Genomic DNA, 25868 nt, shown 5'->3' with positions numbered 1-25868 from the left:
TACCAGTCGGCTAATTGGCTCCAAACAAATTACCTGTTAGGCGTCTGGGTAGACGCCGCCGCGTCCCAGCTTGTCTCTCTGTCCCAGCTTGGCAGGCGGGTACAGCAGCATCTCTGGCTGGGTGTCGGGCAGCGCTAGGCGGAAGCATCGGGTGTTGCTTGGCAACGTCCCGAGCGTCCGCCGCAGATACAGTAGGACGGGGACCAGTTTGTCGGGTGCACCGACTTCACTTCCGCCGCGGCGGGTGGAAGATTTGAATAAAAGCAGGCTCCTGCTTGCACATTGCGCCGGTTATAGCGCCCTGGTTCCTGCCTTGTGCGAGTTCCCAGTGGTGTGTTCCTGGTTCCTGCTCTGTCAGAGTCTCCAGTCGGTCCTTGTATTCCTGCGCTACTGCAACCTGATCCCATCTGTGGTTCACATATTCCCAGATAAGTCAGGGGTTTCCCTGCAGTCTTCCCTTCTTTATCATACTTGCATATTGCATCTGCATTGTTGTGTACTCCTGCACTTATAGGTAGTTCACCTTCTAGAGGTTTTCTTCCTCAGTGCGGGGGTTTTGGAAAGTATTTTGTTTTATACCATCTCAGTGTTTTGTTACATTCATATACTGTGTATTACCACCTTGTGCATTGTTGCACCTGCACCATGTACCTCACTGCCTCTGTCCACTGGTGCACCTTTATATACCATCTCTGTGCATTGTTGCATTTACATTGTGTTTGTGACCACCATTGTGTACTATAGACACCTTGTACACAGTTATACCCGGGGTTGTTCCCATTCCCGAGGTGGTTCTGGGGGTGTCCCAGCCTGCCCTGCCAGGTTAGTTAGTTTTCCTCTTGCACTCTTCTCGCCTTGGCGGACACGTTGTCCCACATAAGACCATTTGCTAAAAAATTAATTACAGAATAAAAGCAACATTTTTTACAGTCTGTTATTGAAAGCAAACTTTTTAATTTGAATTCTCCACGGTCTTCATGTATGTGTGGAAGAAACAGCAGCAAATAATTTGGATGACCCACAAAATAGGTATAGAAGCACAAAACTGCACTGCATTTAATGTATGACTGCTAAAATACGGTGTTGAAATGATACAAACCACTTTAGGTATGAATTTACTCTGCTCCACTGATCCACTTACATGGAAAATAAAAACAATAAGGGTTTCACAAATAAAATAAAACTTTACTCAGCCCAACTTGGTAGAATGGTGCCTCTGCCAGACAGTGTCTGGTGCCTTGACTGCAAGCTACAGTATACTGAATTATACTGAGGATGCAACTTTATGTTTACGTTCCATAGGGTCTGATAACGCCATAACCCTCTGCACATAATTTAACACTGTGTACCTATGGAATATCTTTCTGTATGATAGTACATGTCCCTCCTCCTGTTTATATTGTATACTGTTTACTTGTTACCCTCCTGGCTGTTGCACAGCAAACCCGAAAACAAATTCCTACGCATTTATATGCAAGTATACCGGGGCAAAAAAAACGGATTCTGATTCACGCACTCCTAAAGGCTACTCCTAATACACTATGCGATTTGGGCCCGATTTCACCTGATTCGGAAGGATCGGGCAGTGAAAACGGGTCAAATCGCATGTTTAGACACCCCTTCCAATCCGTGCACAACGGATCGGAGTCGGGAGGTCGGACCGGCTGCACATAAGATTTGTTAAATGTTATGCGCAGGCCTTTGATAGGGTTTCATGGTCACACTTATTGCGTGTGCTTCATATCCAACAATTTGGAGTTGGATTTGTCACCTTCTTCCGCAAACTATACACACACCCCACAGCCATTCTGACAATCAATGGTCTAAACACCCCTAACTTTTGCCTGACACGTGAAACAAGGCAGGGTTGTCCACTCTCCCCTTGTTATTCAACCTAGCCATTGACCCACTAATTAGAATATTTTACCTGCAGACAGACTGGCAAGGCATACAATTTGGAACAACCGAACTGAAAGTATCAGCCTATGCGGATGACCTCCTTTTATATTTTACTGACCCACAGACAGCATTCGACAAAAGCATTAGCACTGCACAAGGGGACAAGACAGGGGTGGCCTAATGGTTTCCCATTTTTGTGGGCAGATAGATCATTAGTTTACCTGGGCCAGACTATACCTGCTGACCCGGGCCACCTGTATTCTACCAATTATCGCCCCCTAATATCTAAGATACTAACAGATTTCCGCTCATGGAAACCCCTACCCCTTTCCTATGTAGGCAGATGCCACCTGGTAAAGATGACATCTTTCCCTCGCCTATTGTACACAATCCAGATGATACCATTACCAGATGATACCATTAATGATAAAGGACACAGACATACGAGTAATAAATGCAGCCATAAGTAAATTCATATGGGATGGGAAAAAAAACAGGATTTCTATGTTGAAACTGTCTCAACACCCTACACTAGGTGGAATTAACATGCCATGCATTAAAAGTTATACGTTGGCCGCTAACTTTCGATACGCACTAGATTGGATACATTTAACAAATAATTATGCAAACAGAGATATAGAAAAAACTTTCTGCCCCACCATACCGTTGCCCAGCATGCTACACATGCGACCGTCAAACTACCCAACTGAAGTCTCTAATAATCCACTGATCCACTAATTGTGTTAAAACCCCCCCAATTGTTTTATATAATGTGACTAAATAAGTCAGTACATATTTAGTTACTACGAAGCTGAGCAAATCTCACTGGAGCTACAGAACTTAAGCAGACAACCCAATAAAAAAAGTCTCCCCAACTCAGTGGGCATTGCAGTGTGCTCTCCTTAGTAACGCTCACTAGTAAACACCACTGAAGCGAAGATTAGATATTACGGTTTCATAAACAACTCTACTGATTAGTACAGGTTGAGTCTCCCATATACAAAATTCCGAAATACAGAATATTCCAAAATAAAGATTTTTAGAATATAGTTTTATAGAGTAAGCTAGAGACACCTTTGCTTTCAAATGTTCAATATACAAAAACAATATTTCATGCACAAAAAGTATTAAAAATATTGTATAAATGACCTTTAGACTATGTATATAAGGGGGGTTATTCTGGTTGATTCACTCGGATGCGAATTCGAACCCATGCGAGTCAAGCAGGACTTGAATGGTGCGAGTCAAGAATGGTGGTATGCCCGCCCCCTCCCCCTCACAACGTGTATTTACCAACCATCAAATGATGTGGAATGCATATCTAACTAACTCACAGGTTACTTAGATTTGCGTGCACCCTCGGGAGGAAGTGGGTGGGTTGCTGACATCTGTTGATGTCAGCTGCCCGCCCCTGGCACCGACATCACGGCCCGATTACAATGGGAACGCCCAAGAAACGCTGGCGTATGCACATGCGCAGAAAAGCGGCTGCACATGTGCCAATCAGTCCCCGTGCGAACGAACGCCATATGCGAACGGACCACAATAAGGTCCATGGTGTATATGAAATTTAAATGCTTTCTGCTTTTAGACGTCAGGCCCAGCTCATTACGGTATACAGATTTCCAACATAAGGAAAAATCGAATATCCAAAATACTTCTGGCCCCAAGCATTTTGCATATGGAAAATCCAACCTGTAGTAACCAGTGCTATTTATGGTTTCTGCAGTGTAGTGCAAGTAAAAAAGACTTAATAATTAGGTTTAATTCCCAATTGTAATAAACAACAAATGACTGAATTTTGAATTTTAGCGCTCACTATCGTTATCAATTACAAGATCTACTGTAAACATGATATGGGCTAATTTAAACTAAAAGAAAGAGATGAGAGCTGATACTGTTCACATCTTGTGCAAAGCCTTAAATATAGGCTGCATCCCTAATAATAAAGCCCTCACCGGTCTCCTGTGCATTGTGTACAGGGAAATCCCAGTGAAGTTTAGCAAGTGATCCCGCTGAGCTATTTTCAGAACATGTTAAAGCAGAATGTCAGACTTCATTCTCAGCAGACAACTACAACAACTGATGCCTTGTAGTCAAAATGCTGTTAAATTACCGTCGAAGGGTTACTGGCAGCCAGAATGTTCTTCTCATTTTTATTTAGTTCTAAAAAGTTCTTGGTCTTTGTGCTGATTGCCCTAACTGACAGCACAGGAAATCTGGACTTTGTAAACACAGCGCTGCTGTATTGAATTACAGGTAACAAGTGTGTAATCAACCTGCTCAGGCTAACCTTTGCAAAGAGTCTCCCCCCATCCAGACACAAAGTGTACGTTTCTGTGCAGGAAATCAATTAGACATTAAAGCAGTTGATAATATAAAATGAGATAGATTGAAACACAAATAGCTGATTACTTTTAATGACATTGCGCTTGAGAAAGCACAGCCACACTTGAACGCCATTAAACATTTTATTGACAGCAGTTCCACCACCAGGCAGAATGAAACCTGAAGACTACATACTTTATTTTTTTTTTAAACTAACATATATTTAGATTTAAATCTTTGAACTCTTAAGTATAGATGTGTTCTCATACACCCAGCCTTTATACAGCATACGGCACTAAATGCTCGGCACGACTGAGATACTCTGAGAGGTGTAGCATACAGTACAGTTCTCGGTACTTGTGAGTTATCTGGGCTGCCGATTTTTTGATTGTATGCCTTAAGTTAAGGCATACAATCAGATGCGATGCGATGCGATATCGCATCGCATCGCATGCGATCATCGGATGCGATGACCCGATTTTTCCATAGGAATCAATGTTAAAATGGACTGAGTCCATTTTAACATGGAATTCAATGGGAAAAAGGGGTCCTTTTCATACCCCTACTATCCAAGTGGGCATGGAGTTGGATATAAACCTGTGGCGAGCGTAGCGAGCCACCGAGCCCGAAGCGTGGCGAGCGAAGCGAGCCCCGCGAGGGGACGGTATTCTGTGTCCCCTCGCGGGGCTCGCTACGCTCGCCACAGGTTTATATCCAACTCCATGCCCACTTGGATAGTAGGGGTATGAAAAGGAGCCCTTTTTCCCATTGAATTCCATGTTAAAATGGACTCAGTCCATTTTAACATTGATTCCTATGGAAAAATCGGGTCATCGCATCGCATCGCATCCGATGGTCGCATGCGATGCGATGCGATGTGCCCGATCCGACCCGATTTAGAAATCGGCAGCCCGGATAACTCACAAGTACCCAGTTCTCTCTAGATTGGGTCTTCTTGCAGCACACACACCTCACACAGCGACCTTGGCATGAGAAAAAGATGCAGTCACATCGGATTCTTTAAACAGATTCATACAAATAGATCATCATCATGTATGCATGGTGAGGCTGAGTCACCCAGGAACTGGCATGATGGGGGCTATTTGGCATTACTTGTGTGACAGTGTATAACAGATAATCTATATATAAACCCAAATATTTAAATTATTTCAGTGGAGGCTTTTGGTCATACTGCAAAATATGAGGTCAGTCAATCAGGTGTGGTCACAACATAACTGCACCTTCCCCCGTTGCTATTAACAACCTAAGGTTGTGTCTCATCTCTGACGTGAAATTTACATTTCAAAGCAACAGCTCCGCAAGAGCGTACACACTACCCAACCAGGACAGATCACCAATCTGACTCCTTGGGAGTTTGTGAACATATCGGCAACTGTTGCTTATTTAAATTATTATCCACTTGTGCTGCAACAATACTTGCAGACTATGTATGTATTTAAGTTTATGATTTGACTTTCATCTATATTTTATCTTTAAATTTTGCATGTGTATGTCAATTCGCACCTTGATTTACCAGTAAAGTGTGTTTTTTTTCAATTTCAATAACGGACTGTTATTATGACCACACACACACTTTAATACTTAGGCAGAGCGCAGCACTACAAAACCCAAATATCTATGTACAAGCAAAGGATTAGTCACCCTTAAAGTGCAGCTGCTAGCCGAACACGATTCAGTGCGCTGATTACAAACCCATTTCTTGGCATTCTACTGTCTGTAGGCTCTCACTTAATACTTCAGGCACTTTAACCACCCACCAGAAATGGTTCCATCAGATGCAACCATACCAAGCTGGGCTTTCACTGGCAATGTCGCATCTGATTTGACTTGTCAAAAATGACCCACGGCAGCTATTCCAATTTACCAGAAATCACTGGGCTCACAGTACGTGGGCATCCCCTCTATACATACCACTAAACCCCCAATCTCTGCTTCTCTAATTGGCTTTAGCTGCTGTAACATAATCTTCCTGTAACCCAAACTCATATTGCTCACTACAGCTTGGTGCAGTCATAGCGATGGGCAATCTTCCTGCACTCTGTGTTCACTGCAACCCTGCCTCTCCCTAGTCTCTCCCCCACTCCTAGGCAACTAGGAGAAATGTAATTAGAGAAACAGCAATGAAAAGACCTTGCTCTTTGCTGAAGTGACTTCCAGAGAGCTCCAGCACAACACACATGTACAGTCTCCAAACACTTTTATTATTTCCCATTTTACTTATCATGTATCACCTGAAAACCATGACATTTCTGAAAGCCAACTAAGAAGAACATCACATAATCTACAACCTATAAAGTATAGCAGCATAGAAGAAAGGAAAATGCACATAGCAATGCACATGCCACATACACAAATATAAATCTTGCTGTACGGTGGATTTCTTATAAATACCCTACTAATAACATGACTTCTGTGTGTTACTGTATTGTGCGCATAAAACATACAGTAGTATATATTACAGACTTGTGACTTTAGGTTGACATAATAATGCATTCGTTTGACATGGTCCTAATAGCATACAGTCAACATTTTTTTGAAGTACAGGTTGAGTATCCCTTATCTGAAATGCTCGGGACCACATGTATTTTGGATAAGGGATTTTTCTGGTTTTTGGAATATTTTTGTAACATACTTACCTGGTCCCCTGGTGGTGCCCCAATGGTCCCCCGGCATCCACGGTGGCCTTCAGGATCCTCTTCAGCGGTCCCAGGGGTGAATTGCGTGGATTTGCAGGTGCACCAGTGATGTCACCGGCATGCCCACGCACTTGCGCAATGCACCCCTGGGACCGGAGATGCCGGTGAAGAGGATCCTGAAGCCCGCCGTGGACGTGGTAAGTATGAAAAAAGGGGCCATGGTTTTTGGAATATTTTGGTTTTTGGATAAACGGATACTCAACCTGTATTTAATATTTTACCATCCACATGGAATACGATCAGGAATGGTAAAGTTGCCAAAAGCATGGCGAGTGAAGCAAGCCATGTGGACGGATGTAGACCACTTATTGGGGTTTCATGTGCTAGCCTATCAGATAAAATATGACGCCCAAAAAAAATTTATGTCCTCCTTTTCTTTCCATGTCAACCTAGCTATTGTCAACCTAATGAAACAAACCTGACAAAACCAAGCATTTTACTAGATCTGCATCAGTCCTTTAATTGGATATCTAAATTAAAACATGGTTTACATTCCTCTACCATGCATGCATAAACTCATTCATTCTTTATTAGCTATATTTTTTCTTTTCATCATTTGGTCAAACAAGTGTTTAAATTCAGCACTAGGACCCACAATATGTACTGCATATATAATATTGTATATACAAAATGCACAGCTAAAACATTTTGGTGCCCTGTGCCAAAAAGAGCACAGGTCCTGTCGTACCAGATACTCTGATTAGGGACAGTGTATTGTCTGTCTTCACCTTGGCCTGAAAGAGAGGAGCCTCTCCAAGAGGTGTCAACATGGTGGAGCAGTCAAGGACCAGAGGAGCCTAGGTGATACCTTATCCTCTCCGTGAGCAGATGTCCTTTGGACAATTGGATTAAACAACAACTGGAGGTACTCAGGAGTCATGTGAACAGCTTGCTTAGGACCCCAAAAGGACCCCTGATGTAGAGGACGGAGCCCAATGGAGTCCCTGTCCAGAGATCGAATGGAAAGCTATCCCACCTGTGCCATTTACCGGCCATTTCACCTGAGCTAGCCTGGACCAGAAGGGGGACCCCGGACTTTGATATACTCTAAAAACCTTGAACGGAGGGAGAGAAAGAGGGAGAGAGGGAGTGTGGCGCCGGTTATATATTGTCAGGGCTGTAATTGGTTAGTGCCGAGTGTGCTTGGTCCACAGCGCATATGCAGTTCATAAGTACTGTGGGTGGAGCCACAGTACTTATGAACTGCATATGCCCTGTGGACCAAGCACACTCGGCACTACCCTAGTTACGGCCCTGACAATATATATACCCACAAGTGTATATGACATTTTTATTCATGCTAAAAAAAAACAACATAGCTAGAATCTGTTAGCAAGGCCATAACATAGCACATGAATATTCTACAGGCTATAGGCAATATTTCCCTGTTACCTTTTACTGTTGTGGAAAACAAACGGTTCTATAATTTGCTGTAAGGTTTATATGTCGTGTTTAAATGTCACCATGATATTATTATAGCAATTTTAACTAGCTGAAAAATGTCATTGTGGCAAATCCCATGTATTTCTTACAGATAGAGACTACTGTATACGTGCCAATATATTTAACAGAGATGACATGTGTCAATCATAAGAGGCACAGCTTTTCATGTCCTGCAGTCACTTACTCAGTATTCAGTGCGAGACGCTCGTTTTCAGATTCATGACCGCAGAAATAACTTGTTATTCACATTCCTCAGTGCACTGAACCATTGTCCCAGCAAATACAGTGCTGTAACTAGATTCACATTGATAATATATAGCTATAATTCTGTTCAATTAAAAACATATTTCAACAGAGCCCAGACTATGATGACTGCTCTATGCATTTTAATAACACAGAGTACGGATATGTGCTTATAGTAAATGCACATTGCTGTAAAAGGAATCAGAATGATGTTTTACATAAATAAAGACTGATCATATTAAGACAAAATCCAGAGTAGACGGAACGTACATTATTGGCAACCAGCGAAAATCTTCTGACAATTCTATTACACTGAGATACAAAAATAAGAAAATGTATTTTGCCTAAATCCATGCTAATTGTTTGAGACATCCAACTCACTCATTTTTATAGCCAACAGATAAAAATCTTCTAATACTCTTTGAATATTATGTGATTCACTAGGCAGAATCTGAACTGTGCTCAGTCAAGACTACTTTTCCTGAATAATTACTGTATGTAGATAAAAGACAACTGTTCTACTGCATTTCCACCATCGGGCTATAATCTTAGCAAGCATCAACTGCAACTGGACTATGTGGATACTTGACCAAGGCTAAAAATCTCCATTGTCTGGTTTATGAATCTGAACATACTGTATGTGATTATTATGTGCTACTTAATAAATTGATATATTATAATTTCACTGTGTAAGGATATCGCATCCAAAACATAAGTATTTGTAAAATAAGTATGAGATAACTCTAATACCAGGAATGGCATACTTCTTTAAACCATTTATACAGTTACCTTGTGCAAATGTATTTAACATTCTATCTGTAAGACATACTTCTCATATTGGAGTTAGAAAGCTAAATGCGCTTGTGCTTTAGGTTACAAAATAACTATAACGTTTCAAGTGTTGAATCGAAACGGGTAAAACGAAGCTGCGCTGCAGGTGGGGGAGATGTAAACTGTGTGCAGGGAGCTTTAGATCCGAGAGGGGTGTGTCTTGCCTCAAATTTAATATTGCAGAGCAAAGATAAAGTTGACCAGCATTTGTGGACTACAGTACATGTAAGTGCAGCAAGTATTTACATTGCATGCAACATAGTATATAAGAGGCACTGTTCATAGTATATAAGAGGCACCCCCCCCCCCACACACACACACACACAAAACAACAACAACAAAAAAACTCCCATTCCATTTGAGTAATGTCATTCTGATTTGGCATTTTGCACCTACAAATAGCCTACATTGCTCAGTGTGTACGGTTCATTGCAAATTCACTAAATCACTAGTGATGAAAAAAACTGTTTGCTCCTGTGCTGCACAACAACCTTGCAATATCGCTAGTGTCCTTGTTTATGCTTATAAAAGACAGAACATGACTTCATAAAACTCATTCCAGTGTGTACACAGAATCTTGGCTCGAAGGCATTCATTCCAATGTCTAAACGAATGCCCGTTGTTCCAGTGCATACCCAGCTTAACTACGTGCACCTAGCGTAACTATCTGTTATACTGCAACATGATTTGTTCCGGATACAAAGTTACTGGCCTTCCCTGCTTTGCTTATAACTCAGAATGAGCCCCACAGTGTTCTGCATAAACTGGCACAACCAATACTAGGTACAAGCATGCAGCATTACCATTTCAAGACTTCCAGGTGACAGTTTTCTCTGCTTAAAAACAGATTAAAACCGTTCCATAGAATCTCATTCTTATTCACTGTAGACTTGCTTTAACCTTTTGATCTATAATGAGTTTGTCTCTGGTCCACATTCTTGATTTTAAGTGCAATTTCTTGTGCCCTTTAGTATTTGTACCTAGCTGTGATTATTAATCATAACAAATGCATCCGTCAGTGCTCACTGGCAGATTGTGCCACCAAGCTACTCCTGTAAACACAGCACCACTGCATTCTACAGGACAATTAGGGTTAGAATTCATGCAATTAAAGAACAATTACCTGCGCATATATTCTAAAATTTAGTCCATAAATAAAATAATATTCCAATATGTCTTTCCCTACTGAGTCACACCCTTTTATGGTAAACCTTACATATGATAAAATCCTGATGTCATAAAAAGGTATCATGGAATGTCGACTTCAAAACTGCAGAATCAGTCATTGATCTCATTCCAGTCCGTTCGTTCGCATGCAAGCACGATGTTTTGTAAATGCGCATGTGCATGCATCGGGTGCGTGCATCCACGGCAAACTGATTGTTCGCCGGGTGCACACACCCAACATTGTGGGCGGGGGACGTGGGGCAGCAGGCAGGGGTACTCGCCCATAGGAACACCCAGGCATTCCCATGGAAATCGCTGGGTGATGTGGGCGGGCAGCTGACATCACCAGATGAAGGTGCCCGCCCAGTACCTCCCGAATGTGCACACATATATAAGTGACCTGAGAGTCACTTTATATATGCATACACGCACATCTTCTGATGGTCGGCGATGCATGGCATGCGAATGGGGGGGGGGGGTGGTCAGCTTTCCATTTGCAGGGCGGGTCTGGTGGACTCGCAAGGGTGAATCCGCATCCGAGCGAGTCAATTAGAATAACCCCCATTGTGTGTTTGTGTGTCCATGTCATATAATCAAGATAACTTGTTGCAAAGATAAAATACTTTACAACTGTCATGATTAACATGGAACAGTCCTGCTAATGAGACAATGTCACACTCATGGGTTGCAGTGTCCCGCAGGTGGGGGGGACAGTGATCAAACCTGCCCTGCAGAGCATATGGGGATCACTAATAGATGCAATGCGCACGGCATCCATTCAGTGCAGGGAGGGGAGCTGGAGGCTGCCCAGCTGCTTGGGAGGTTCTGGGTACGCCCCCAAAGTTACAAAAGCAGGGGTTACGGCGTTCAGCAACGCCGCCCCTCACAATGTCATGCCACTCCACTGAGGATCTGCCCCTTTTTAGTGAGCAACGACACAGGTTCTGCTCACCACAAGTGAAAAAGTTGGGAGGTATACATAGAGTGTGATTGTCACCATTCTGCAAAATAAAATATACTGTAGCAAAATCACATAGAAGGCTGTTAGTGGGCCTAAGGAAAGTGCTATTGGATCTAAAACACTTACCTGACCTGGGCATTCCCTGACATAATCGTATATGATATGAAAAGTCAGAAACCTCCCCTCCCCCCGTTTCTTGGTTCCTTCCACCAGGACCTGCCATGCAGCTGACTATATATATATATATATATACACACACACACACACACACACACACACACACACACACACACACACACACACATATATATACACACATATATATACATACACACACACATTTCAATAATAGATTTCAATAAAAAAAAATCAATTGCTGATCTATTTTTGGAAAAATAATAGTCAATTAAGGGCGGTATTCAATTCTAGCATCCATTACCTATTCAATTAAGGCAGTTTCCTAAAAAACAGATCTGACTTTAAAACAAGTTGGATCTGTTTTGACGCAAACCACCGCAGATTGTCAAATTCACAGGTGTCTTTCGCCAATCCGCAGCCGTTTTTGCCGATTTGCGGACTTCCAACACTCAACAGTCAGAATACCTGTCAAGTTCCAGTCGGGAAGTCTCGACAGTCAGAATCTAGTTAATAGTTAAAAGGTGTTAAATGGCTGGACTTTTTTTTTTAATAAGAGTTAACAAAAAAACGAATGAGCATAAGCAATGAGCATGTAGGTAAGTGGCACAGGTTTCAAATATGTAATGGGCATCATGGTGTGCTGCAAAATGTGTAACTGGCATCACGGCGTGTAGCACAATGTGTTATTGGCATTATGGCGTGTGGCTTTATGTGCAAAGGGCATTAGGACATAGAACCTGTTGTTCATTTATTTGAATCCCACCACTGATATATATATATATAGAGAGAGAGAGAGAGAGATTTTATTTTAGAGTGTGTTCTTGTTTCAATATTGAACATTTAGTGCAAACAAATGAAGTGCTACATTACCACAATACCTGTCGTACTACATGCAGAATGTATGAACACTTCTTTGCCAATCATCTCCCCCTCCTCTTATATACTTATTATGAAGTGCCACAAATGACAGCATATGACAAGATATCAGCTGCAATTATAACCAACACGACCATTCAAGCAATAATGCAGCTGCCTCCGATACACAATACATTTTTTTGATTGACTCATTCATCTACTTTAAGAAATTTGTATCTGATTCTCAATTACAAGGAAAAATGTTTTGAATTTTGCAGATTCAATTGAATATAGATTTTACTTTTCAAACTGGATAGTGTTTTTATTGAAAAGCACAGAAGAAATGCAAAGCCTCTCACAAAGCAGTATGAATGATAAAGTGCCAATCAAGCTGATTTGCTTTATACCCAAGCTGTCTGACATGAACAGCTGTGACAAGAGTCAATCTCTTTGAAACATTACTAATGCTGACAAAAATGTCTTAGAATGGTATACTTAAATGACTTGTTTCATCAGGCAATGAAAAATAAACTGAAGGTTCATATGGAGTTCTCCAAACTTCTATATGCCAAGCCAGGCACAATGCGATGGAATACACAAGTTACCTAATTAGCCCTAGTGTTTATACAATATATTTTTTTTGAGGGCTATTCAATTTAGTCGCCTGAAAAAATTTTTTTTTAAGTGAACCCTGTGTGTTTTTGGCTGCTCCAGTCCAATTTTCACTAGAAATTGATGCTGCTTCTGGCTTATCAGGGCTAATTGGATAGCCCCCAGTGATCTCGGTAATTGGATACAGCTAAATACATTTACGTTTTAACCCAATTCACTATGCAAAAAATACCTTTAGTTCGTAAACATGCTGTGTGCAAAATGGCAAAACCATGTTCTGGTGAGCCCCACTGTTATATATATATATATATATATATATACAAACAATTAACTATTATTTTCGACATTTTGTGAATACAGATGGAGCGCCTCTCATTCAACGCCAATTCTCAGAAGATTGCCTCCGATGGCGAGAGATGGCGGAGAGGCACTCCATCTGACAGGGATGCGCAAGCATCTCACACGCACGTGCGTCCCCATCACTTGGTGGCGGGGATCGGAATCCCTGCCTGTCTCCACTTCAGGGAGACGGGCAGGGTTAGGAGGGGTGCGGGGGGTGACAGGGGAGGGGGCAGAGGGCAGCGGTGGACTCAGACGGAATGGGGCATGCGAGAGTCTCGTACACACTCGCCCCCTTCCGTCTGATGGTGGGTCCTGGCGGTTGGCAATAGAATCGTCAGGACTCGCAATAACGAGAGGCGCTTCATCTGTATAAGGCACATTTACATAGCTCCATATGGACAGCTATCAAATCCTAGAAACTGAGAAGCATTATGGGAAATATTTCTTAAAAGCAATTTGAATGATATCCCCACTTTGCAAATTCTAGGCATGCCAAACATTTCTGGTGGGAAACAAAGTAGATATTACAGATATCTGCTACTTTACCACATTTTGTTCAGCACAAGCAGCCCACATAGGTTTCTACAGAGAGATTTACTGAATGTGTAACTGGATCAGGCATGAGGCATTGTTGGCAGCGACGTAGTGGGGGCCATGCCACATTCAGCAGCATGGTCTTCACTTGCGATATACCTCACTTGTCCTGCATGTACCGGAGATGGAAGGATGCCCGGCACACTGGCAGCATATGCACTAGACAATATTAAGATTTAGTCGTTCTGGGAAAATTATTAAAAATATTGTCTAGTGCATACCCGGTTTAAGGTTTATGTACAGCATTTTAGAACACGATCATCACCTTTTGTGTATTGTACATTTCCTAATATTCTCTCTATTGGTAATTATTATTGCTGTTTCTGATTTTAAATGGCCTCACAGTACATTACCCACACTAACCACCACCCCACAGCTGGAATAAACTTGTAACCCATCCTTCCCCATCTCGGGATCATACACTACCCCAAAGGCATACTATACCACTAAGGCCAGGGACATACACTAACGACCTACTACCTTCAAAACCCCCCCCCCCCCCCCCCCACCTACTTAAAGGGCTTCAGAAATGTACACTGCTCACTCAACCCTTCACAGAAATGTGTTTTATCTTTTAGCTGTAGTGGGTAATGTGTGTTTTTTTTTCTATGAGGCCAATGTGCTTTTTTTCTTGTGAATTGTTGCAGTACACATTCTGACACACAGAGAGGAAGCGCATTAGAAATATGTTGGGTGCTCATAGGAAATTACAGGGATATGGTAATAGAGACACTGAATTGCTCATATTGGAGGCCATATTCAGATGGGTTATCTGCATTTAGCACAGAGCTAGTTTCAATGGTGTGACCTATGGTGGTATCTAAACATGAACAAAGCATGATTAAAGTTTATATAGACAATGCATTCATTGTATGTTCAGGTGCACACCAGGAAAGCACATTGTAGCAAAACTCGCAGATGCAACTGAAGCAATAGATACAAACAAAGGCCGCAACTGCGTTCATCCTCAGACCCTATGAGAATGGAGATAGATATATATTAATATCGACTTGGTTTTTTAAATGAGCTGGTCCTGTAAAACACGATACAGCCAATAAGATCTGGCTGTGTCATTTCCACATCTGACAACTTGCTGCACCTCCAATCTTTAGGCATGGTTAAACAGCCACACTCATCATCAGTAATTTCAAGGCCCCATAATTGGAGAGGATGATGCTGTGCTGGCAGGGACAACACCCAATAGACCCCAATGACTCTTAAATCACATGTTACTTGTTACCTCTCTTTTCTGGCTTCTCAGGTCTGCTGGCTGCAGGAAGGGATAAGGGGGTCCATGACCACAGGGTACATGGAGTGGTTCCCCGGGCAGCCGTAGTCATGACTAGGGCTGTGCAAAGCTTGTGCCGCATATTGGACACTAGATACCACAGCGGCAGTCTAAAAAAAAGTTGGGGCATGAGGGGTATTCCAAAGATCCGGGATCACTTGCCAATAACGTCAGCCTGGAAATGAAGGGTCAGGGGCACATAAAACCCCTGACAATGAGCAGTACAAGGAAGTGGGGCAGGTGCATCCAAGAGCACCCAGATGGGAAGCCGCCTCCCAGCCTGCTAAGTATGTGGCTGCTATGTATAAGGGAAGTTACTTTGAATCATAATGCTATAAATGAGTGGCATATTGTGTAAGGGGTATTACATTGAGTGGCATATTGCATGAGGAGCATTATGTGCAAGAGGCATTACTACAAAGAGCAGAAATGACAAATAATGTGAGGGCCATGAATCAGAAACGAAAATATAATGCTTTGAATTGTTTGAGGGAGGGGGGCCCCATCTCTGTATCTTGCCAAGGGGCCCATGAGGTCTAAATCCGGCTCTGACAAAACCATTTTGTTTGGCAAAGATGTGTGCTCACCCATCAACCACCTACATTTGTGCATTTGCAATGTTTCGTAATCAGAAATTATTTTTAAAATCAAAGTAAAATAATCTAAAAAGCAAAGTTGTGCTGTACATTCAGTTTGAGGCACCTTGTAAACAACATTTATTCCCTGCAAATTAATAATGGAAGTATAGAATTAAATGACAATTCGGAGCTATTACACCTATTGCTGTCTTACCAGCATGAAGATATGCCAAGTCTGGGTTCTCAATGTCCAAATGTTGTTCTTTCAGATGGTTTCGGAATTCCATTGGTGCATTCGTTCCATAGTTACACTTAGGACAATTGTACATCTTCACTCCATCGTGCTTGCCAGTGTGCAAAATGTGTTTGCGAACGTTTTCAGCACAGTTTGACCTAGTATAAGAAAATATCCCATATTACAAAGTTGCAACCTGGAACAGTTAAACTTAAAGAACATGTATTACTTTTATAAAGACAGCTACTAAAATTCACAGTTATACACGTGAAAGTTCCCTTACCATTACAGAAGTGACTCTTTTGATGCTGTATTCTAATGTACACTATTAGAACATTATCTGAAATATCAGCAGTTCTGATCGTTCCCTGAAACTGTAACATACTAGTATAAATAGAATTTATTTAGGGAGCACCACCATATTATACAGTGCTATACAGAGAATATTTTAATCAAACATATCAGTCACTGCCTCGTGGAGCAAATGGTCTAAATTCTCTACCACAAACATAGAAACACACACAGGCCCATTTTGTTAGAAGCTAATGCACAACCTACCAGTGTACCTTTGGTCTGCAGGAGGAAACCCCTTTAGCCTCCAGAGAAATCTCACACAAATATCAGACAGCAAACCGATTCTACACAGAAATCAAACCCATGAACCATATAAGCAGCTAATATAGATGGATGGATAGACAAACACACACACATAACTTTGCAGATGGGGTGTGTCATGCACACATCACTTACCATTAATATAATGATAATACTTTTACCACTAATAATAATCTAATAAAGAAACACACTTGTGATGCACTCAAGGAGTAGTAGTGTACCATATTATATTTTAAAAAGTTAGCATCGTAGTTGCATCACAGACACACAAAAATGTCCTCACAGTGTACAAGAGACACAAGGTTGCAACTTTAATGACAGTAGAGTTTTACAATCATACAATACAAAGTACAAAGGAACTGTGTAATGCAGTGGTTCCCAAACTTTTTTGAATCGCGGCACCCTGGAGTATCAGAATTTTTTTCATGGCTCCCCAGGATTAACGTTTCTGATTTAGAAAAAAATATTTAATTAAGAAAATGATGTTTATATGTCACCCTTGCGTCTAATTATGTGGGGAGGGACAGGTTTCACTTCTGTTCTTCCACATAGTTTCTGATTTGCAGTTACCAGCATTGGTTTTTCATATTACAATGGCAAAAAATAATCTGACTTGGTCTTGGTCAACCAACCTGGGGCACCCCTGCAAGGGTCCCGAGGCACCCCAGGGTGCCACGGCACACAGTTTGGGAACCACTGGTGTAATGAAAAGCACAGATCAAACTGGAGCTCTTTTTTTATTTTATTTTTTGATGTGCAAAATGTTCACAGATGTACAAATGTTGCACACCAAATTGATCAATGTAATTTAGAAATGTAGTTTTAGTACAAGGAAAAGATATAGTACTGCTAGGAAATTCTGCAAGTATACATGTAACAAACGTACTACATAAAAAAAAAACATGTTGTGCAGCACTGTACTAAAGTATTAAATTACTAAAAGGTAAATTAATACCAAATAATAATCCGCTTACTTATTATATTTAATACTGACAAAAAAATAGATGTAAAATAGAAATTAATTGTATGTTGTCAATATAAATAATAATCAAGTAAGATCATATTCTTTCTATAAGCCAGAAATACACAAAAGGAAAAGTTGTGCTACAAAAACGAAGAGTAAAATTATAAAAAGAAAAGGGATCATACAGTATTTGGCAACACTGGGAGACTGTGGAGGCATTGTGATGTTGTTTGCTTCCTCTTGGTTATGCCCCTGCTGTGCAGTGCTGTGATTCATGGCATTGCATAGCAGGGGTGATGATGATAATTATAATGATCATTCTTTTTAAAGCCTGACCCACATCACTTGAGAAGAATGTGACATGTGGGAGGATGGCCTGCTCTTCCAGAAGTCCGGGAGAAGAAGCAAATACAGAAATCACATACAGACGCTGTACCATCAAAAATTATGACTTCCAAAAATTTCTGGTAAGTGGATCAGTACAGAGAGCCTGAACACATCAAAGAAGGGACATGTATGACCACAGAGAGACCATGACAAGGACCCTGGGATGAAAGTAATCTGAAAAGCTCTAGGCTTTTTCATATCCCCCTCCAGCTACAATATCACTGCTGCACAGTAGACTGTTCTGTTAAAATAATGATGGTTGAAGGCTAAAAGATGTCCCTGATCATAAGAAAAAAAGAAAACAATACATAAAAAAAAAGATACAAATGAGGACTGTGAGAGGGAAAGGCTATTGTAAACTGTATAAAGGCTACTGTAATGTGTGCCTGCTGGAAAGTGCATTAACAGCTATGCTAAATAAAAAGATTGGCTACTGTTAAATAACATTTTAGTGATGGGAGAAGAATGAGTGAGGAAATAATTTCCTGATACAGTATGTGGGGCTGCTGGAGTTAAGACTGTAGTACACTTTACCATTCCCAATGGGAGTCCACATGAATGGGAAAGTATGAAAAGGGTACAAAAAAATTTGAAAAATCCCCAATAATTCATGTGGACCTTTTCATGTGCTAACAATAGCCATGTCGACCACCTTTTGCTTGTGTTGTACTTTTAACCATGTCGACCGTATATGTGTCAACCATTTGGTGTCTACCTAGACATTGTCTGTCAGCCATCCGGATACCAAAGCAGATGACAGTTTAATTAGGAGAATACGTGTAGGCCATTTTCTCCACCAATGTTAGCACCAAAAAGTGCTTACAAATAAACAACAGATAAAATAAAATCATAAAAAGCCAAAAAGAGTCAATCAAGTAATATTTAACATTGGGAAAACGCCTTTTCACATGAATAGATAATGAAGTATTATTTTATAAATGTAAAGGGCAATTACTGTTGCTCTAATATATTTAAACTAGGTGGCCCGTGCAAAAATTTTGCATGCAAATAAAATACGATTAATGTTATAGCGAGGTTGGTGGTTTGTAGTAGGATAAAATAAGAACCAGTTCATTTATAGCCATTTCAAGTAGCCAAGCAAAACTGATCATCTTTTATCGACACATACAGGGAAAGAACTCTAGGACCAAAAGTCCATTTTTAACTTTGATATTTTTAAACAAACAACACAACATGCAATTCTAAATTCACTATTAGTCAGAAGCAGAATACGAGATCTTTAAAAAAGTACCTCATTGATCGATTTTAGTTAAGTATGTAGGGAGAAAGAGGGATCGTCACCAAAAATCAAATTAGGAGAATACGTGTAGGCCATTTTCTCCACCAATGTTAGCACCAAAAAGTGCTTACAAATAAACAACAGATAAAATAAAATCATAAAAAGCCAAAATGAGTCAATCAAGTAATATTTAACATTGGGAAAACGCCTTTTCACATGAATAGATAATGAAGTATTATTTTATAAATGTAAAGGGCAATTACTGTTGCTCTAATATATTTAAACTAGGTGGCCCGTGCAAAAATTTTGCATGCAAATAAAATACGATTAATGTTATAGCGAGGTTGGTGGTTTGTAGTAGGATAAAATAAGAACCAGTTCATTTATAGCCATTTCAAGTAGCCAAGCAAAACTGATCATCTTTTATCAACACATACAGGGAAAGAACTCTAGGACCAAAAGTCCATTTTTAACTTTGATATTTTTAAACAAACAACACAACATGCAATTCTAAATTCACTATTAGTCAGAAGCAGAATACGTGATCTTTAAAAAAGTACCTCATTGATCGATTTTAGTTAAGTATGTAGGGAGAAAGAGGGATCGTCACCAAAAATCACCCTCTAGAAATGATATACAGTATATGTGACTAATGATACTTATTTTTTCACACTAATCCGTTCATATTTTTTTGTCAAATAACAAAAAAAAGTTCTAGAAACTGTGCGTCTCTAAGAGCAATGTCCGAAGTATCGTTCTTAATGAAACAATCCTTTTATAATATAGTCTAAATTAACAGGGGGCATTTTAGTTAAATATTTGTATCATTCTGAATGTATCTGAATCAGAGTTTATTTCAGTTTAAATGGACTTTCATGAGCAATTTAGGAATTATGCACCACAAAACTTGGTGTATTCATGTTTTGCAAATCATCAGTAAAATATGATATAATCATTATTTCCACATTAAATGAATGCTTTAGAAAATGATGGTTATTAAAAACAAGTTAAACTTTATAAAATTAACTTGATCTTCAATTAATTTGGGACATGTAAAAATGTATACACATATGCACATTGATAACTGCAAACTTATTAAAGAGATCCATCATATAATATATGCTTAGATGATTTTGAATGTTTTAATTACAATACAATTAGGGTTTATCCCATTTGTGCGTGATGTGAGTCCCTACTTAAGAAAATGCTCAATGTATACCTACAGTACCTAGATGCTTAGCTGATGTACTGTAGGTATAATTTGGTGTACTCCTACTGTACATCATACACTGAAATGCAAATGCATTCCTAATGGCATGTTTCATGAATTTAAGTAAAATATTAACATAACGTCTGCAGAAAACAAATGTAAACACACACCATAATACATTTTATTACACAATTACTATTAATTGTGTGTGTTGTTTCAACAGTTTGAACAATCTAAAACTGTTAATATGGCAAGTGTTGTCAGGGGGGGGGGGGGGGGGTCAGTAGATCATAATACCAAGTCACCCCATGCTTAACACATGATCAGGAATTTTAGTTTTGTTTTTATCCATTTTTTTAAATCTGTATTGGTAAAAATATAATACAGGAAGTCCCAATGATATACAGGATGAGAAATAGGCAACATCTTTCCCACATATATCAATATAATTGTAAATCTATAAATAGGCCTAGATACAACATACTGTATTCCAATACGATATAAAAGCAACAACGATGATTAAATATTGAGTAATACAATATGTCCTATTTATGAATGATAAGTTGGTATTTTCAGTTACCTATATATAGTTTTACAAAACTTCAGAGGCTCAAGAGACATATCAAATCTTGAGATAGATAAAGTATAGAAATTGCCCAAATCTGCTTTATTTCCAAAAATGTGCTAGTTAAAAATACAAATTATACTCCCCAATAATTCAGTTTCTCAATTGCAGTGATTACTCAGGGTTAGAAACCCCATCAACTAAGTTTAGACTGGAAGTTTTTCCACAAGGACCTGGTGCATATAACCGAGCAGCTCCTCTTCCCCTTAGGCCTTGCGAGTTTTTCTCCTTACTTACTTTCTGAAAAAACAGAATTGGGAGGGTATTCTTTAGGCTGATAACGAACATCTTTAAGAAATTATTGGTGAGCTGAGCATTACTGTATCCATTGTTTTCTTCTTCTCTCTTTAATGACAGTCAATATTCATGAATGTACCCAAGCAGAATACAGGGACATTTTGATAAGAATTGCCCATAGACACCCATTTTAAACTCATGACATGGAGCCGCACAGAGCCAATCAGAGCTGAGAGAAGACCATGACGTCACCGGGGAATTCCTCATTGACGGGGAGGTGCTGCAAATGTAAAAACACTTGTGGCTCCTCAGGTCTGTTTGAATTTGGGTCAGTGGTTTGTTATTTTTTACACCCTTGGATGCCTACTATGGAAAGAAGAGGATGCGATCTCCGCCGGGATGATGAGTATAATTTTAATTCACAGGTACCCCTATGGATTTTTACTGGAGAAGAGGACAGGCCTACAGGGGTAGGTAAGTATGAATGTGTTGGGTGTGTATTAAAGTTTAATTTTTCTAGGTGTCAGTGTGTTTTATTGGGCTATTGGTTCTATTGTAGAACTACAAGACCCAGTGGGCCCATTAATGCCCTGCATGATGGGACTTGTGGTTCGCCAAGTCCCTGCATGTGAAGATGGCTTGCTGGGACTTGTAGTTCCACAACAGAACCCAATAGTTTATTATACTTTTTACACTTTTACTGCCATCAGCCCAGTGCCCACAAACCAGGAGCACAGAGGACAGCCTCGGGCTTCAGCCTAGGCTGGCTTTCCCCTGGAGGGTGGTCCTTACTCCCCCCAGGGACCCGGCCCGACCAGCCAGGGTGATCAGTTTGACATGGGGAGTTTATGTAATAAGTGTCCCCCGGTGTGGCATGACACCACTGGATCTTTGGGCCCAGTGCTTGTTGCTAAAATATGGGGGACCCCTATTCCTTTTTTTCCCCCTGTATTTTGGGAACCAGGACCGGGCCAAGAGCTTGGTGTTGGTTATAGAAATACAGAGGGATACCAGCTTTTCCCTGCCTGTATTTCTGCAACCAGGACCAGTTGAGCCTTGCGCTGATAATTGTCGGGTGGCAGGACCGCACGGTGGTAATTCGGCAGCCAAATACAAATGACTTCAGCATTGGAAAGTAGGAATCCTGAGAATACAGATTCTTAATAAATTATCCAGGTTTTACTTTAGGTCCGTTCTCGGACGATCTTAGTAAATGTACCCCTTTGAGAGATATATAACACAATCCATACTGGTATAAGATGTATCAAACCATCATATTATAAATGTGTCTGTACATACAAACAGATACATATAATTGGTTATAAGGTCTGATATGTTTTTGTTAGGAAAAAAAAATCTAACTGTCAATCAATGTTTTGGTTTGTAAATGAAAGCGGATTAAGCAAGCTCCTGCGTGTCACATAGCTCCTCCTGACATACTGTAGCTCGTCGGCTCATTATATGTAATGGCATGTCTCAGAATATACAGATACATAATGCCACTCAAGTGAATTACAAGACAAGTAAACATCAAAGAATATTGCTGTAAAAGAAAAAAAACACATCAGTAGAAAGCAAATGTTTCTTGATTTATTGCAATGTGGTGTACCTAAAGAAAAGATTGATGGGATTCCCAATGACAAGCTGTCAGTGATATGAAAACAAATGAGCCAGAAGACACCAGACCCAAGAAGGTTAATAAGGTTGATTAACTTGAGGCACAAGCTCCGCCAATGCCTATTTCCATACAAGTATAAGAATCTTTCTATCGGAGCATATGGAAATAGACGGGACCCCAATGCAATGTAATGCCTCTTGAGCTGGGAGCCACCATACTATTTAATAACATCCCTGCCACTTGAAAGGGAACAAAGGGCCTAATTCAGACTTGATCAGAGGGGAAATTTGTTTTCAAAATGGCCAAAACCATGTGCACTGCAGGTGGGGCAGTTGGAACATGTGCAGAGAGATTTAGACTTGGGTGGGGTGTGTTCAAACTGAAATCTAAATTGCAGCGTAAGAATAAAGCAGACAATATTTACCCTGCACAGAAACTAAGCAACTCACCCAAATGCAACTCTCCCTCTGCACATGTTACATCTGCCCCACCTGCAGTGCACATGGCTTTGCCCATATTGAGAACACATTTCTCCTACAACCAGGTGTAAATTAGACCCCAAATCACTGCAGCACCAGACAGTCAGTAAATGGAAATCCTACAGAAATCATACTGTACTGTACAGACGTACATGTTGAGACATGAGAGACACAGCAGAGAAGGTCTTGCTTAGGATTGCCATCTAGAGCAATGCGAATAAGATCCTGTATTTATTTGTTTTTTTAATAAAAACTAGTGAAGGGGTTGGGTGGACATCATAGAGCTGCATATACATATGGCATATACATTTTACTCCATAGTGGATTGATTTCTACGGAGTACAGAGTAACTAAACAAGATATATTTTACTTTTATTACAACAAGTTTAGGAACAACAGTATTAGGGAATGCCATATACAAGTACATAGCCATACACCTTACTAGCAAACCTCAAACAGTACCCCATTCCTGAAGGGCAAATAGCATTTTAAAAATGTAATCTGGAACATGTCCATGTGTAAGTATAAATGTTCAGGTGCTTTCTACAAAGTAATAAAAACAGGTCTAGATGGATGTGTGCTGATTAGTGAACACTCAATAAAGTGAGGTCTTCTTGCTACAGCAGGGCTGGATATGTGTACTTTGGTGGACATTTAATATTTTGGATCTAACAATTGAAATGGAATTTTGGGACCATTTTGCATTTACTGGGTAAGGGCAGCAATAGATGCTACTGTGGTACCTCAAGGATATCTCTACCCTCCCACTATACATACCTTAGATCAGTGGCCAATGACTTGGCTCTATTGGATTTCACAGCATTCCAATAAAGCAGCAGCAGCCGCCTCCTCTCTCTGTTGTGTGCTGAACTGGGGAGAAAGGCAACTGCAATCACTCCTCTCTCCCTCTGCGGGATGTGCAGGGGTTGATTACACTGCCTGCCGCCTAACGAGAGAGGCTGGCCTTTCATTAACACTGCCACCACAGCTGTTGGCGCCCCTGCCTAAGCCTCCTCGGCTTACTTACAATAGGGGTCTCGGTAGTGTAAAAATAAAGCAGCCAGTATTAACCCTGCACAGAAACAAAATAAATCACCCAAATCTAACTCTCTCTGCACGTTACATCAGCCCCACCTGCAGTGCAGCATGGTTTTGGCCATTTGCAAACAAAATGTACCCTGCAATTAGGTCTGAAGTAGGTCCAAAGTGTAGAAAATCAGGCAGTTGATCTATAAGCAGAGTAGTTGGCATTATATCATAACATTTTCCACTCAAGAACAAATAATTCCCACAGCTCCTGAGGGTAGTGAACAAATAACAGAGTGGACTGATTTCCATAAGGAGACACACATTCTCTGTACTGTAGTTGCACAACCAGTTTTTACTTACCACCTTCAGCAACAGTTCCAGCACAGGGGGCTGACTTATCTGCATAGACAATATCATGGGCTCTTAATACATCAATAAATTGCTTAATCCATAAGAGTTCGAAAATAAATGGCAATTGCTGTAGAATAACAGGAAATCCTACGCAGTTTACTTTATATTTCATGTCACAAAAATGCTATGCGTAATCATTTTTAAAAAGAATAACCTGTTCTTTTTGGGCCTTGTACAAACACTTCTTTGTCCCTTGTATGTCTCTCAAATGTCTTATTTAAAAGGAATATATAGTACTCCCAGAAGACATTTTCCCATTTCTATTCTCTTCAACTCCTGTGAGCCCTTGTTCAGTGTGATAAGGCAATCTCCTTGGGGATCTGAGCTGTGTAGTTTCGTAGCACGAGTGACAAGGACTCGACTTGAATAACTGCTGTGCGCAGGTTGTAATTATGTCAGCTGGAGTGTTGAACAAGGGGACTGATTAATGTGAGCCCCAGCCCAGGCACAGTCCCTATCAAAACCTTCATGCAGGCCAGCAGTCGGGATGGGTTAAAGCCGAAAGACAAAAAATGTTGTGCGGTCCATGATAAATGAATTGCTCCAACAGTCTTCAGGCAGATGCTCCAGGACAGTATAATATACAATTACTCTGCCTTATCACCTTCCCAGGGACAATAAAGATTCCTCCTACTATAGCTCATGTGAGTGAAGGCAAAATTAGTTTTACTTTTACAACACAGACTCACTCATCATGTTGTCTTGATTGTGCTTTTATAAAGCTTAAGACGCATATGCATTTTTACATCGTAGAATTCGGTTTCTAAATGTATTTTTGAATTCAATAAAAATGAGTTTTAAATATGCATGCCGTAAAGAAAT

At 40.4% G+C, this 25868-nt stretch overlaps 1 protein-coding gene across 1 annotated transcript in view; it reads right to left on the bottom strand.

Moving 5' to 3' along the window:
• The window catches only part of ZNF407 (zinc finger protein 407), a 514700-nt gene that overhangs the window by 107939 nt on the left and 380893 nt on the right, over positions 1–25868 (bottom strand). Inside the window, exon 8 of the mRNA XM_083187749.1 lies at positions 16211–16389. Coding sequence (XP_083043875.1) covers positions 16211–16389 — 179 coding nt within the window. The remainder of the gene's footprint in view (positions 1–16210; positions 16390–25868) is intronic.

The sequence above is a fragment of the Crinia signifera genome, chromosome 5 (genome assembly GCF_055691185.1).
Source record: "Crinia signifera chromosome 5, ASM5569118v1, whole genome shotgun sequence".
Classification (NCBI taxonomy): domain Eukaryota; kingdom Metazoa; phylum Chordata; class Amphibia; order Anura; family Myobatrachidae; genus Crinia; species Crinia signifera.
Note: the sequence above shows the minus strand (reverse complement) of the source record. Positions and strands in the feature narration are given on the sequence as shown.